We start from the raw sequence: 15,464 nt of genomic DNA, 5'->3' as shown, positions 1-15,464 counted from the left end.
CTCAAAAATAAAAGGGAAAGGACCCAAATAGATAAAATCATGAATGAAAATGGAATTATTACAACCAGTCCTTCAGAAATACAAGCAATTATCAGGGAATACTATGAAAAATTATATGCCAACAAAATAGACAACCTAGAAGAAATGGACAAATTCCTAAGCACCCACACACTTCCAAAACTCAAACAGGAAGAAATAGAAAATTTGAACAGACCCATAACCAGTGAAGAAATTGAATCAGTTATCAAAAATCTCCCAACAAATAAGAGTCCAGGACCAGATGGCTTCCCTGGGAAATTCTACCAGACATTTAAAGCAAAGATAATAACTATCCTTCTCAAGCTATTCCAAAAAATAAAAAAGGGAAGGAAAACTTCCAGACTCATTCTATGAGGCCAGCATTACTTTGATTCCCAAAACAGAGACCCAGCAAAAAAAGAGAACTACAGGCTAATATTCCTGATGAATATGGACGCAAAAATTCTCAACAAGATACTAGCAAATTGAATTCAACAGCATGTAAAAAGAATTATTCACCATGATCAAGTGGGAGGCATCACAATCCCAGACTTTAGCCTCTACTACAAAGCTGTACTCATGAAAACAGAATGGTATTGGCATAAAAACAGACACACAGACCAATGGAATAGAATAGAGACTCCAGAATTGGTCCCACAAAAGTATGGCCAACTCATCTTTGACAAAGCAGGCAAGAACATCCAATGGAAAAAAAAACAGTCTCTTTAACAAATGGTGCTGGGAGAACTGGACAGCAACACGCAGAAGAATGAAACTAGACCACTTTCTTACACCATTCACACAAATTAACTCAAAATGGATAAAGGACCTAAAGGTGAGACAGAAAACCATCAAAACCCTAAAGGAGAAAGCAGGAAAAAACCTCTCTGACCTCAGCCGTAGCAATTTCTTACTTGACACATCCCCAAAGGCAAGGGAATTAAAAGCAAAAATGAACTACTGGGACCTTATGAAGATAAAAAGCTTCTGCACAGCAAAGGAAACAACCAACAAAACTAAAAGGCAACCAACGGAATGGGAAAAGATATTTGCAAATGACATATCTGACAAAGGGCTAGTATCCAAAATCTATAAAGAGCTCACCAAACTCCACACCCGAAAAACAAATAACCCAGTGAAGAAATGGGCAGAAAACATGAATAGACACTTCTCTAAAGAAGACATCCGGATGGCCAACAGGCACATGAAAAGATGCTCCACGTCGCTCCTTATCAGGGAAATACAAATCAAAACCACACTCAGATACCACCTCATGCCAGTCAGAGTGGCTAAAATGAACAAATCAGGAAACTATAGATGCTGGCGAGGATATGGAGAAACGGGAACCCTCTTGCACTGTTGGTGGGAATGCAAACAGGTGCAGCCGCTCTGGAAAACAGTGTGGAGGTTCCTCAAAAAATTAAGATCTACCCTATGACCGAGCAATATCACTGCTAGGAATTTACCCAAGGGATACAGGAGTGCTGATGCATAGGGGCCCTTGTACCCCAATGTTTATAGCAGCACTCTCAACAATAGCCAAATTGTGGAAAGAGCCTAAATGTCCATCAACTGATGAATGGATAAAGAAGTCGTGGTTTATATATACAATAGAGTACTACTTGGCAAGAGAAAGAATGAAATATGGCCCTTTGTAGCAACGTGGATGGAACTGGAGAGTGTTATGCTAAGTGAAATAAGTCATACAGAGAAAGATACCATATGTTTTCACTCTTATGTGGATCCTGAGAAACTTAACAAAAGACCATGGGGGAGGGGAAGGGGAAAAAAAAGTTACAGAGAGGGAAGCAGGCAAACCATAAGAATAAGTTTTTATTCTCTTAAAACTGAGAATAAACTGAGGGTTGACGGAGGGTGGGAGGGAGGGGAAAGTGGGTGATGGGCATTGAGGAGGGCACCTGTTGGGATGAGCACTGCGTGTTGTATGGAAACCAATTTGACAATAAATTTCATATTTAAAAAAAAAAGAATCAATTTGCAATACAGAAATAAATGTGCTGCATTAGTGACATACTTAATAACAAGATATAGACGCTTATCTGATAATTGCCATAATTTTCTAAATACTAAGGAACATAAATGGTAATTCAAGGTATCTACATCAACTATGATGTGATATGAAAACTTCTGACGTTTCTACCGGCAATGAAGTTACAAGTCCTATTAATCTTAGGGGGATCTGTAGCCTGAACTCATAATAAAAGACTCAATTTCAGTTAGTGATTAGAAAAATGAAAAAAAAAAGTAAAAAATGGACAGAAAACATGAGAAATTTTTCCAAAGAAGACATCCAAATAACCAACAGACACATGAAAAGATGCTCAACACCACACCTTATGAGGGAAATACAAATCAAAATTACACTGAGGGGCACCTGAGTGGCTCAGTCGGTTGAGTATCCAACTTTGGCTGAGTTCATGATCTCGGCTCTCGAGTTCTAGTCCCGCATCAGGCTCTCTGCTGTCAGCGCAGAGCCCACTTTAGATCCTCCATCCCCCCTCTCTCTGCCACGCCCCTGCTCACTCTCTGTCTCAAAATAAACACACTTAAAAGAATTACACTGAGATATCACCTCACACCTATCAGAATGGTTAAAATAAAAAAACACAAGAAACAACAGGTGTTGAGAAGGATGTGGAGAAAGGGTAACCCTCTTGCACTGTTGGTGGAAATGCAAACTGGTGCAGCCACTCTGGAAAACAGTATGGAGGTTCCTCAAAAAGTTGAAAATAAAAACTGCCCCATGATCCAGCAACTGCACTATCCAAAGAATACAAAAATACTAATTCAAAGGGATACATGCCCCCTGATGTTTATAGCAGCATTATCTACAATAGCCAAATTATGGAAACACCCCAAGTGTTCACTGACTGATGAATGGGTAAGGATGATGTGGTATAGATATACCATGGAATATTACTCAGCCATAAAAAAGAATGAAATATTGCCATTGGCAATGACATGGATAGAGCTGCAGAATATAATGTTAAGCATAATACAGAAAGATGAATACCATATGATTTCACTCATGTAAGATTTAAGAAACAGAACAAATGATCAAAGGGAAAAGAAAGAGGGAGAGACAAACCAAGAAACAGACTCTTAACTACAGAGAACAAACTTATGGTTACCAGAGGGGAGGTGGATAGAGGGACAGGTTAAATAGGTGGGTGTGGGGATAGGTTAAATAATGCACTTGTGATGAGCACCAGGTGATGTATGGAGATGCTGAATCACTGTTATATAACTGAAATAATAATACACTGTATGATAACTGGAATTTGCATAAAAACTTAAAAAGAGTATTTTCTCTAATGACAATGGGATTACATTCAAAATTGGTAACACAAAGGTCTCTGAGAAATCCCCAAATATTTGGAAACAAAATAACTCCTTTCTAAACAACCTATGAGTCAAAGAAGAAATAAAAAGGGGAATTAAAAGGTATCTTGAACTGAATAAAAATGAGAATAAAAACAGGACATACTAAAATCTGTGGGATAGTTCTAAAACAGTGCTTAAAGAGAAACTTATAGCCCTACACACCTTTAATATAGAAGATCTTGAATAAATGATCCCACTTCCACCTTAAAAAACTACAAAAAGAATAGCAAACTGAACCCAAAATAAGTTCGGAAAAGGAAATAATAAAAATCTGAACAGAAATCAATGAAATAAAAAATATACATGTACAGAAAATCAATGAAACCAAAAGTTGGTTCTTTGAGATTAAAAAATGATAATCTTCCAACTTGAAAGATCAGGAGTAAAAAAAAAAAAAGACATAACATCAATTTCTGCATTGAGAGAGGTTATATCACTATAGATTCTATAGGTATTAATAAGGGAATAATAATATAAAACAACCTGAAAGGTAGAAATTCCTTTAAAGATTCAAGCTACCAGAGCTCATTCAAGAAGAAAAAGAGAATGTGAACAATACTTATTAAAGAAATTGAATTTGCAACTTAAAATTTTCCCATAAAGAAAATTCAAGAGCTCAAATGGCTTTACTGGAGTATCTTACCCAACCTTTAAAGAATTGATAGCAATTCTGCACATACTCTCCTAGAAAGTTAAATAGGATGGAATAAATCCCAACTCAACCTATGAAGCCAGCATTTCATGAAATTTTTACAACAAAAGAAAACAACACACAAATATCCCTTGTGAATATAGAAGCAAAAACTCTAGGGGCACCTGGGTGGCTCAGTTAGTTAAAACATCCAACTCTTGATCTCCGCTCAGGTCATCATCTCATGGTTCATGAGTTCGAGCCCCACATCAGGCTCTGCAGAGCCTGCTTGGGATTCTGTCTGTCCTTCTCTGTGTCCCTCCCCTGCTACTTGTACCTCATTTGCTCTCTGTCAAAATAAAAATAAATAAACTTAAAAAAAAAAGAAGCAAAAATTCTAAACAAAATTTTAGTAAATTTAATCCACTGATATATAAAAAGGATAATACAAGTGAATTTTAATACAGGAGTCCAAGGTTGATATAGCATTTGAAAAATCAATCAATGCAATTAATGACAAGGAAACTAAATGATAAGAAGTTTCCTGATTTGAAAAGATAAAACTATTTTCATTTATAGAAAACATAATCATCTACATAGAAAATATAATGGAATCTTTAAAAAAAGTTACTAGAAGTAATTAATAAATGAATTTACCAAGGCTATGCAATACAGAACCAATATATAAAAACCAATTATATTTATGTATACTAGCAACAAATAATCAAAACTTGAGATTTTTTAAAAAAAGAGTATATAGAATGGCAAGAAAAATATGAAATGTGCTTAGGGGTAAATCTGACAAAAGATATGAAAAACCTGAAAACAATAAAATACCACTATGACATATTAAAGAAGATCTAAATAAATGTAGAGACAAATCCTTGTGTCAAAAGACTCATATTGTTAAGATTCTTCTTATTAATCTTCCCAAATTAATATATATATTCAATGCTGCCTGAATCAATATCCCAGATTTTTTTTTTTGGTAGAAATGAATACACTGCTTATACAGTAATATGAAAATGCAAAATACCTAGATAGCAAAAACACCTTTGGGGAAAAGAAAAACATTGGGAGGCCTAATACTACTTCATTTTAATATTTTCTATAAAGCCACAATACTGAAGATACTGTGCTGTTGGTATCAAGATCTATAAAAAGGATGGGCAGCACAAAGTAGAATCTAGAAATGAGAATGCACATACATGGATAAAAGATTTTCACAAAAATAGAAAAAAAATCCAATAGATAAAGGATAAAAGGATAGTGTTTTCAACAAATAATGCTTGAATAACTGTATATGTATAAGCAAAAAGAATAAAGAACTTTGATCCATTCCTCACTCCACATACAAAACTTAACTCAAAATGTATTTTAGACTTAACTATAAAAACCTAAGACATAAAACTTGTAAAAGAAAACACAGAATAAAATCTTAGCAGTTAGAAAAGAATTCCTTAGATACAATACCAAAATTGTAATTCAGAAAATATGAAATCAATTGTACTACATAAAAATTAAAAATTCTCGGGGCACCTGGGTGGCTCAGTCAGTTAAGCATCTGACTTCAGCTCAGGTCATCATCTCATGGTTTGTGAGTTCGAGCCCCGCGTCGGGCTTTGTGCTGACAGCTCAGAGTCTGAAGCATGCTTTGGATTCTGTGTATGTCTCTCTCTCTGCCCCTCCCCTGCTTGTGCTTTCTCTCTCTTTCTCTCTCTCTCTCTCTAAAATAAATAAACATCAAAAACATTTTTTTAATTAAAAATTCTTATCTCCAAAAAATGCTCTTAGGAGAATAAAAAGATAAGCCAAAAACTGGGAGAGAATGTCTGCAAATTATAAGTCTGATAAAGGCTTGTATCCAATGCAAATAAAGAACTCTCAAAATTCAATAAGAGAGCAATCCAATAAAAAAATTAAACAAAATATTTAACAGATGATATAACAGAAGATACAAAATGACAGATAAACACACGAAGAGATGTTTAATACAATTAGTTGCTATGAAAATGAAAATTAAGACACAATATGATACCACTGCATACATTTTTAAATGGCTAAAATTAACGAAATTGACCACATCAACTGTTGGTGAGGATGTGAAACAAATGGAACCCTGATGTACTGATTATGAGAAGATAAAATAGTACAATCATGCATAAAACCATTTCACAATTTCTTAGAAAGATAAACATACACCTATGATCCCAGCATTCCATCACAAAGTATTTTACCTTAGGAAAAGAAAGCAAATGTCCATGTGAATACTTGCACATGAATGTCCACAGCGACGTTATTTGTAATTGAAAAAAAAAAAAAAAACAAACTGGAAACATTCCACTAGCCCTTAATGAATGAAAGACCATCCTAATAATAAAAAGAAATGAACTATGGATATAAGATGGATGAATCTCTAATTATGCTGTAAATGTGTATTCTTTGGCCTGCATGGTATTGTCACAGGTAATGCAAGTGCACAGGGCATTGGAAATGAAGATGCATAGCAGGAGGAGCTAACCTAAAGCTTGTGTATTAAGAAAAACAATCTATATATCACTGGAGTCCCAGAATGAAAAGAAAAAGAAAGGGGCAGAAAATTTACTTAAAGAAATAATAGCTGAGAATGTCCCAAATCTGGGGAGAGATAAGTACATCGTGATATAACTCACCCCAAAATTTCAATCATGGAGAATAATGTTCTATAAGATACATTATAATATGTAGAATACATTAGAACGTGTAGGATGATGTTCTACAAGATACATTATAACAAAATCATTTAAAATCAAAGACAAAGAGAGAATTTTAAAAGCAGGAAGAGAAAAAAATTATTTCCTACAAGGGAATTCCCATAAGACTATAAGCAGATTTCTCACCAGAAACCTTACAGCCCAGGAGTTAAGTGGAATGATATATTCAAAGTGCTGAAAAAAAAAAAATGCCAACCAAATATACTTTACACAACAAAGTTGTCCTTCAAAAATAAAAGCAAAATACTTTCCCAAATAAACTAAAGCTGAGGGAGTTCATCACCACTAGACCTGTCTTACAAGAAATGCTAAAGGAATTCTATAAGCAGAAATCAAAGGATGCTAATCAGTAACATGATATATGAGAGGGCACATACCATAAGCTCAAAGTGAAGGGATGGAAAAAGATATTCCATGTAAAAGGAAACCAAAAGATAGAAACAAAAAAATGGTAGCTATACTTGTATCAGACAAAACAGACTTAAAAACTATAACAGGAGACAAAGAAAGTCATTTTTAATGGTAAAGGGGTCAATTCATGAAGTGGATATAACAATTGTAAATATATATGCCCCCAATAGTGATGCACCTAAATATATTAAGCAAATACTAACAGATCTGAAGGGAGTAAGAGACATCTATATAATAACATTACAGGACTTCAATACCACACTTTTAACAATGGATATATCATTCAGACAGAAATAAATAAGGAAGCAGACATAAACTAGACTTTACAACAAATGGTCCTAAGCGACATAAACGGAACATCCCATTCAACAACAACAGAGAACACATTCTTCTCAAGTGCACGTGGAACAGTCCCTAGAATAGATCAAATGTTAGGTCACAAAACAGTCTTAGCAAATTTTACAAAGTTGCTATTATACCAAGTATCTTTTTCAACCATCATGTCTTAAAACTAGAAATCAATAACCACAGGAAAGCTGGAAGATTCACAAATATGTGGAAATTAAACAACACACTCTAGAATAACCAATGGGTCAAAGGTGAAATCAAAAGGGAAATTAAATAATATCTTGAAACTAACCAAAATGAAACATACCATAACAAAACTTAAAGTATGCAGCAAAAGCAGTGCCAAGAGAAATGTGTATTAAGAAAAAAGAAAGAAAAAAGACGAAAAATAAATGAGTAACCTAACCTTGCACCTCAAGGAATTAGAAAAAGAACAAATGAAGCCTAAAGTAGTTGGATGAGGGAAATCACAAAGATCAGAGCAAAAATAAATGAAATGGAGAATAGAAAAACAATAGAAAAGATCAGCAAAACTAAGAGTTGGGTTTTTAAGAAGATAAACAAAGCTGACAAACTTTTAATTGACTTACAAAGGAAAAAAAAGGATTGAAATAAAGATGGAAACGAAAGTGAAGACATTACAACGAATACAATAGCAATATAGAGGATCTTAAGAGATTAACATAAACAATTACAAGCCATTTGGATGTCCTAGAATAAAGGATACATTTCTAGAAACATACAACCTATCAAGACTGAATCATAAAGGAGAAAATCTGAACAGACCAATAACGAGTTGATTAAGTCAGCAATCAAAAACCTTGCAAAAAGAAAAGCCCAGGACCAGAAGGCTACATGGATAACTACCAAACATTTAAAGAATTAATGCCAATCCATCTCAAACTCTTCCAAAAAATTGAAGCGTTACCCTGATAAGGGTACTTATCTAAGTATCTAAATATCCTTATCTAAGCCAGATAAGGACACTACAAGGAAAACAAAACACCAAAAAAACTATAGACAAATATCCCTGAGGAACAGAGATGTAAAAATTCTCAATAAAATACTAGCAAACTGAAGGCACAGCACATTAAAAGGATCACATACCATGACTAAGTGGGATAAATCCCACGGATAAATGCACAGATAGTTCAGCATACACAAATCAAAAAATACAATCACATTAACACAAAAAAGGATGAAAATCACATGGTCATCTCAATAGATACAGAAAAAGCAGTTGACAGAATTCAACGTCTTTTCATGATAAAACTCCTAGGAACAGAAAGTAATTAATATAACAAAGGCCACATATGAAAATCCCACTAACAATATCATATTCTGAAAGTTTTTACTGTAAGATTCACAATAAGCTCATCTTGACACTTTTATTCAATATAGTCCTGGAAAAACTATCCAAAGCATTTAGGCAAGAAAAAGAAATAAAAGGTATACAAATTGAAAAGGAAGACATGAAATTGTCTCTGTTTGCTGAAGACACAATCTTGTACAGAAAATCTTTTAAGCCTATACCAAAAAACTGTTAGAGCTAATAAATGAATTCAATAAGGTTTCAGGATAAAAAAAAAATCAATACACAAAAATCCTATACACTAACAACCATCTGAAAGGAAATAAAAGTCTCATTTACAATAGCATCAAAATCAATAAAATACTTAGGAATAAATTTAACCAAAGAAGTGAACAACGTATACACTGAAAACTATAATAGACACTGATGAAAAAAAACGAAGACACAAATACACGTAAAGATGTACTGTGTTCAAGGATCAGGTGAGTTACTATCATTAAAATGTCCATACTACTCAAAGACATCTATAGAGCCATGTCCTCTCTACCAAAATTCCAATGTCATTTTTCACAAAAATGGAGACAAAAAAGTACAAAACTTTGTACGGAAGTACAAATGATTCAAAATAGCTAAAGTAATTTTGAAAAAGTTTAAAACTGGAGGCATCATACTTTCTGGTTTTAAAATATGTTACAAAGCAGTGGCCATCAAACAGTAAGGTATTTGCATAAAAACAGACATATAGATCAATGAAGAGAGCTCAAAACAAATCTCCATATAAGGGTCAACTAATATTTGATAAGGGAGCCAAGAATACTCAATAGGGGAAAGGATGGTTTCTTCAATAAAATTGTGCTGGGAAAACTGAATATTCACATACCAAAAAAAAAAAAAAAAGAAAGAAAGAAATGGTACCCCTAACACCACCCACAAAAATTAACTGGACTACAAAGGAAAAAAAAAGAAAGAGGACTGAAATAAAATTAGGATTAAGGACTTGAAACTGTAGAACTCCTAAAAGAAAATATAGGGAAAAAGCTCCTTGACATCCGTCTTGGCAATGACTTTTTGGAAATGACACCAAAATCACAAGAAACAAAAGCAATTATCAAGTGGGACTACATCAAATTAAAACCTTCCACCCAGCAAAAAAAAAAAAAAAAAATCAACAAAATGAAAAGACAACCTACAGAATGGGAGAAAATACCTGCAAATCATCTACTTGATAAGGGGTTAATATCCAAAAGGTTTAAGAAAGTCATACAACTCACTAGCCAAAAAAAAATCTAATTTAAAAATGGGCAAAAGATCTGAATAGACATTTTTCCAAAGAAGAGATACAAATGACCAATAGGTAAATGAAAAGGTGCTCAACATCACTAATTATGAGGGAAATGCAAATCCATATCACAATGACAGATCACTTCATACCTTGTCAGAATGGTTATTATTAAAAAGACAAGAGATAAATGCTGGCAAGGATGTAGAGAAAAGGGAACCCTAGTGCACTGTTCGTAGGGCTATAAAGTGGTGCAGCCACTATGGAAAATATGCAGGTTCCTCAAAAATATAAAAATAAAACTACCATATAATCCAGCAATACCATTCTGGGTATATATCCAAAGGAAGTAAAATCAAGAGATCTATGCATTCCCATGTTCACTGAAGCGTTCTTCACAACAGGTAAGACAGGGAAGCAACTGAAGTGTCCATTAATGGATGAATGGATAAAGAAGATGTGGCTGGCGCACACACACACACACACACACACACACACACACACACACACAAACACATGCCCTGAAATATCATTCATCCATAAAAAAAGGAGGATACTCTGCCATTTGCAACAACATAGATGGACCCTGAGGGTATTATACTAAGTGAAGTCAGACAGAAGAAGACAAATCTTGTATGTTCTCACTTACATGTAGAATCTAAAAATACTGGACTCATAAAAACAGAGAACAGATTGAAGCTTGACAGAGGCCGTGTTGTGGGGGAAATGGGAAGACCTTGGTCAACAAAAGATGAATAGTTCCAGGAATCTAATGTACACCATGGTGTCTATAGTTAACAATACTGTATTGTATACTTGAATGTTACTATGAGAATAGATCTTAAATGTTCTCATCATAACCACAACAACAAAATGGTAATTATGTGAGGTGAAGGACACGTTAGCTAACCTTATTGTGGCAAACATTTTGCAATATATGTGTGTACCAAATCATCACATTGTATACCTTAAACTTAACACAGTGTTATATGTCAATTATATTTCAATAAGGCTGGAAAAAAATCAATAGTCAACTACAAAGCAGGGGTGGAATGCATACTTAAAAGCCCCACATCATTCTCACTAACCTTCTTAAGACTATATCTTATCAATGACTGTGAATCCAGACTACTGAATTGTTAGACCTCTCAATAAACCTCAGAAAGAGACTATTTTTTATTAATCAAGAGAAATATTTTGAAAATTTTTATATCAATTTCCTAGGAAAGCAACAAAGTTACTAAATAAGATGTTAGTATTATTATAACTAATATTAGTTAATATTAGTGTTTGAGAGACTAGATTCTTATTGAAAAGGACAAGTACTGGATTACAAATCCTCTCTGAATAAATGAATTATAAATGTATATACATTTAAGAGCTGAATAGGGTCTTTTGGTGAAAAAATAATGGAACAAAACTTAAAACATTACCCATGCTAAAAACAAAAGAATTTGTAGCATATGAAAATGTACAGATTTTTCAATTATTATGATATTAGCTTTACTGATGTGACAAAAAAAATTGAACAAAATTAATGTCGAGTCAGCACTTTGTTGTGTTTCTCTTTGCTTAGGAAATCATACCTCGTAAGAGCTGTTCCTGTTTTACCACAAGCCCCTGGTATTTTTTAAAGGTTTTTTCATAATCTTTTCTCAAGGTCTGGTTTTCAGGGTCTTCATCAAGTAAGCAACTTAAGTTAAGGATCATCCATATTCACTGAAGCAAAGAAAATCTACTGAAAAATATTATGAAGGACAGTACTATTACATTTTATGTGCAGTGTTAGCCAGTTATTTTCTCTAACCAGTAGTTTGAAACTAAAATGTTTGTCTCTGTACAATAATTGTGTTAGAACTTCTTAACCAAGCATTCAAGGATATTCTTAGAGATCTTGGATGAACACATGTTTGGGTATCATCAAATACTTGAATGCCCAGAAATTTTATGCAAATGTCTTATGTACGTGCACAGGTCCCTAAATTTCAACAGATTAACAAGTGGGTTAACGAACCAAATTTTGATATGTCTTATAATCCATGACATGTCACAATTTAATTGAAGCATTTTTTTCCATTCTTAGTGGTTCATAAATAATAGTGCATCTTACAATCAATGGTATCCAATACTTACAGGAATATGGTATATTCTAAGATATCAGTTCCTGTCACCCAACAATCACAAAGTACAAATTACTGATGGTTAAAAGTTCCATTAGTGGTTCTCTCCATACCCCTTCTATTTAAGGAATTTTGGGCATATTCAGGAGACTTGTGACTCCAGAAATGATCTGAAGTCTCCAGGATTATTGAGCTGTCCACACAGTTTAAGTCAACACCAATCTAGATGTCAGAAGTACAGAGCAACAGAAAATTTCTAAACGTGGAAAGACCCTAATTAGGAAAAGTCAAAGCCTGTGTGTGTGAGAGAGTGTATTTGGGGATTCCATGAAGGAGAGGTAAGAAACATATGATATTCTTCACAATAGGAATAATACTTTTACTTTTTAAAAGAGACCAATAAAAATTGGGTTCAAAGGAAAATTACCCGCATGACTTGCTGAATAAGCCATATGAATAAGCTAGGGCCTTCAATCTAGGAAAAACTAAGCTGTAGAGGCAATATGATAAATATCTTCAAATATAAGAAAAGTGATGTTTAAGAGACTTCATCCTTATTCTATATGGTTTTAGTATGCAAGACTGGATTCAAGGGATAGAAGTTATTGACAAGTGGATTTTAGTACACTAAGCAAAAGAACACTATAATAAATAGAATGTCAAACTACACAATGAACTAAATCAATAAGCAGTGACATTGTCGAAGATACTAAATAACTGATTTGTAAGGGAGGCTGCAGAAGATTCCTGTGCTGAAAGATAGGTTAAAATAGGTTATTTTTAAAGATTCCTTTCATAGGTTCCATCATTCTGCAGGCCTCTCAAATTTGCATGTATTAAAAGACTTTTTGTGCTTAATTAGTAAAATAGAATTTAAAACTATGTTCACCAAATTCATACCCATTCCAATCAAAGTCCCCTTATTACATAGACAGAATTACATAAACAACAGCAGTGAGCCACACTTCAGCTGACCAAAGGATCTCAGTCTCCACTTGGAGACTCACAGTTCAATGATCTAGACCACTATTATCTGCTCCTTCTAGCTTATCAACCAAAGTTTTAAAGAGATAAAAAAGTATATGTCAAACTATATTCACTCTGATAGTTTCAATATTCATCTTAACCTTCAACACTCTTTCATTTTTCCAAATAATGTGAATGGCAAGAAAAAACAAAACTATCCCACCTACCCAAAGCTCAGAACAACAACACTGGGGTGAAAAGCCATTCTAAAAGGATATCAGCTTTCTTCTTTTTAGAGAGTTCTTCTTGCCAAAGCTCATGTCTTTTTAATTCATGATCAATGATATTCATACATAAAGCTCCAATTTTATAGTGAGTGATAAGTCCATGGAACTGAGAAAAGCTTTAAAAAAGAGATTTTAGTATGTATTTAAAGCAATACAATTTGTAGAATCAGGAAATTTGTTTTGGGTAAACACTTGTCAATGTAGAAAATAAATTTGATATATTTATTTCAATAAACGAAAACACCCACAGTATACTAGAAAGACATGAAATTAAGAGATTACTTTAAATATATGCTGTAAATATAATTTTAAAAAAAACCCTTCCCTGAAATTAAATTATTTTTAAGTTAGAAATGAAATAAAACACATTTTTTGTAATTAACGACCATTTTAACTATTCAGATACTCTCAAAATAAACTTTCGGACTACCGTATAACAGAACTAATAATGTAACAATACTAATACTGAATAAAATTGATACCAGAGAATAGACCAGCAAAATTATCAGTAATCAGGTTTTTACATATGTTTCCTACACAATTCATTCATACAAGTATTTATTCGATAAATAGTTATTTGCTAATGCTGGCACATTTTTGGAATAGATGCAAGTAATTTTCTGGGAAATTGGCTAGAAACTTTTCACACTAGCTCAATAAACATCTTTCTAAAGTACATATGTATAAATAGCATATATGGATACATAACAGTTATATATATGTGTGTACATATAATGTATAACAATAACATTACTGGCACTTACTCTGGGTTAGGCTTTATTCTAAAAACCATCCCCAAACAGTGTTACTATGACTATCCAGTTGACAGCTGAGGAAACTAAAGCACAGAGAAGTAATATAATCAAGAACACAGAGGTAGTACACAGCAGTACTTGGATTCAAATCCATTTCCAGAGTCCATACTCTTACATTCCAAACCATTTTACTATTCTACTTTGTGTGTATATACATGTACATGCATGGGTTAGGACAGACTGAATGAAAGAACAACAGAGAGGACAGAAAATGGAAAGAGAGTAAGAGTTCAGAGGCAAATAATGGGCAGACCCACAGGAAGACTGGGCAAACCAGTAATCTACAATCCAAACCAATGACAGAGAAACAGAGATAGACTTCTACTTTTATTTCCTAATTTTTATACTTACCTGGAAAAGCAGAAAAAGATGTAAATTATGTTTGTAGCTAACTCAACACTTTGTTTCCAGTCTTCTCTCAGGACTCTTGCTAATGCACCCAGGGCAGTTTCTAAAGAAAAAAGGAACATATAAAAATGATCATTCGCCTTGCCTGTGGTATAAAGGGTGATTGGTTTTAAATGTCTACTTATTAATAAATAACAAAGCTCAGATAGAACTGGGTCAAAAAAGGAGGGTGGTTCTTTCCAACACAGAAAGCTGTTTTTAAAACTGAAATATAACTTTTACTTAAAGACCTATAACATATAACTTTAAGCCTATAGCTATAAACAGAAAAGTAAAATCTGATTTAGATAAAGTAACATATTAAGTATATTATGGGTGACAAAATAATAAAAAGACATTTCTTTATTTGCATTTCCACTTGTAATATGGCTACTGCAGTGCCATTTGGTTTGTTTTTTAACATCTGATTTAATGTGTTTGTGAAGAAGGAAAAAAAACTAGAATAAGTCTAAAAAATAATGAGTTTACCAGGTTAACACTAGCTTCATTAAGCAAATTAATAACCAGATAAAGTTTATACACACAAAAATAAATCTATTTTAATATGTTAAATTAATGCCAACAAACATAAATAAAACAAAAAATCTTCCACAAAAGTAGCTTTAGGGTAGAATAAACATCTTCACTAGATTTTTATCTTGAGAAAGATAAAAACTAATGAATTGATTAATGAGAACTACCATATGCTAAGTAAACATAAAGTAATGAGAC

At 33.4% G+C, this 15,464-nt stretch overlaps 1 protein-coding gene across 5 annotated transcripts in view; it reads right to left on the bottom strand.

Annotated features, from left to right (window-relative positions):
* Positions 1–15,464, bottom strand: part of KIFAP3 (kinesin associated protein 3) — a 173,235-nt gene that overhangs the window by 118,555 nt on the left and 39,216 nt on the right. For all 5 annotated transcript variants that reach the window (XM_053209388.1, XM_053209389.1, XM_027046391.2 and 2 more), the window contains 3 exons: positions 14,697–14,796; positions 13,522–13,646; positions 11,744–11,842 (listed from right to left, as the gene is read on the bottom strand). In XM_053209388.1, coding sequence (XP_053065363.1) covers positions 11,744–11,842; positions 13,522–13,646; positions 14,697–14,796 — 324 coding nt within the window. The remainder of the gene's footprint in view (positions 1–11,743; positions 11,843–13,521; positions 13,647–14,696; positions 14,797–15,464) is intronic.

Source organism: Acinonyx jubatus, chromosome E4, assembly GCF_027475565.1.
Source record: "Acinonyx jubatus isolate Ajub_Pintada_27869175 chromosome E4, VMU_Ajub_asm_v1.0, whole genome shotgun sequence".
NCBI classification, from domain to species: Eukaryota; Metazoa; Chordata; class Mammalia; order Carnivora; family Felidae; genus Acinonyx; species Acinonyx jubatus.
Note: the sequence above shows the minus strand (reverse complement) of the source record. Positions and strands in the feature narration are given on the sequence as shown.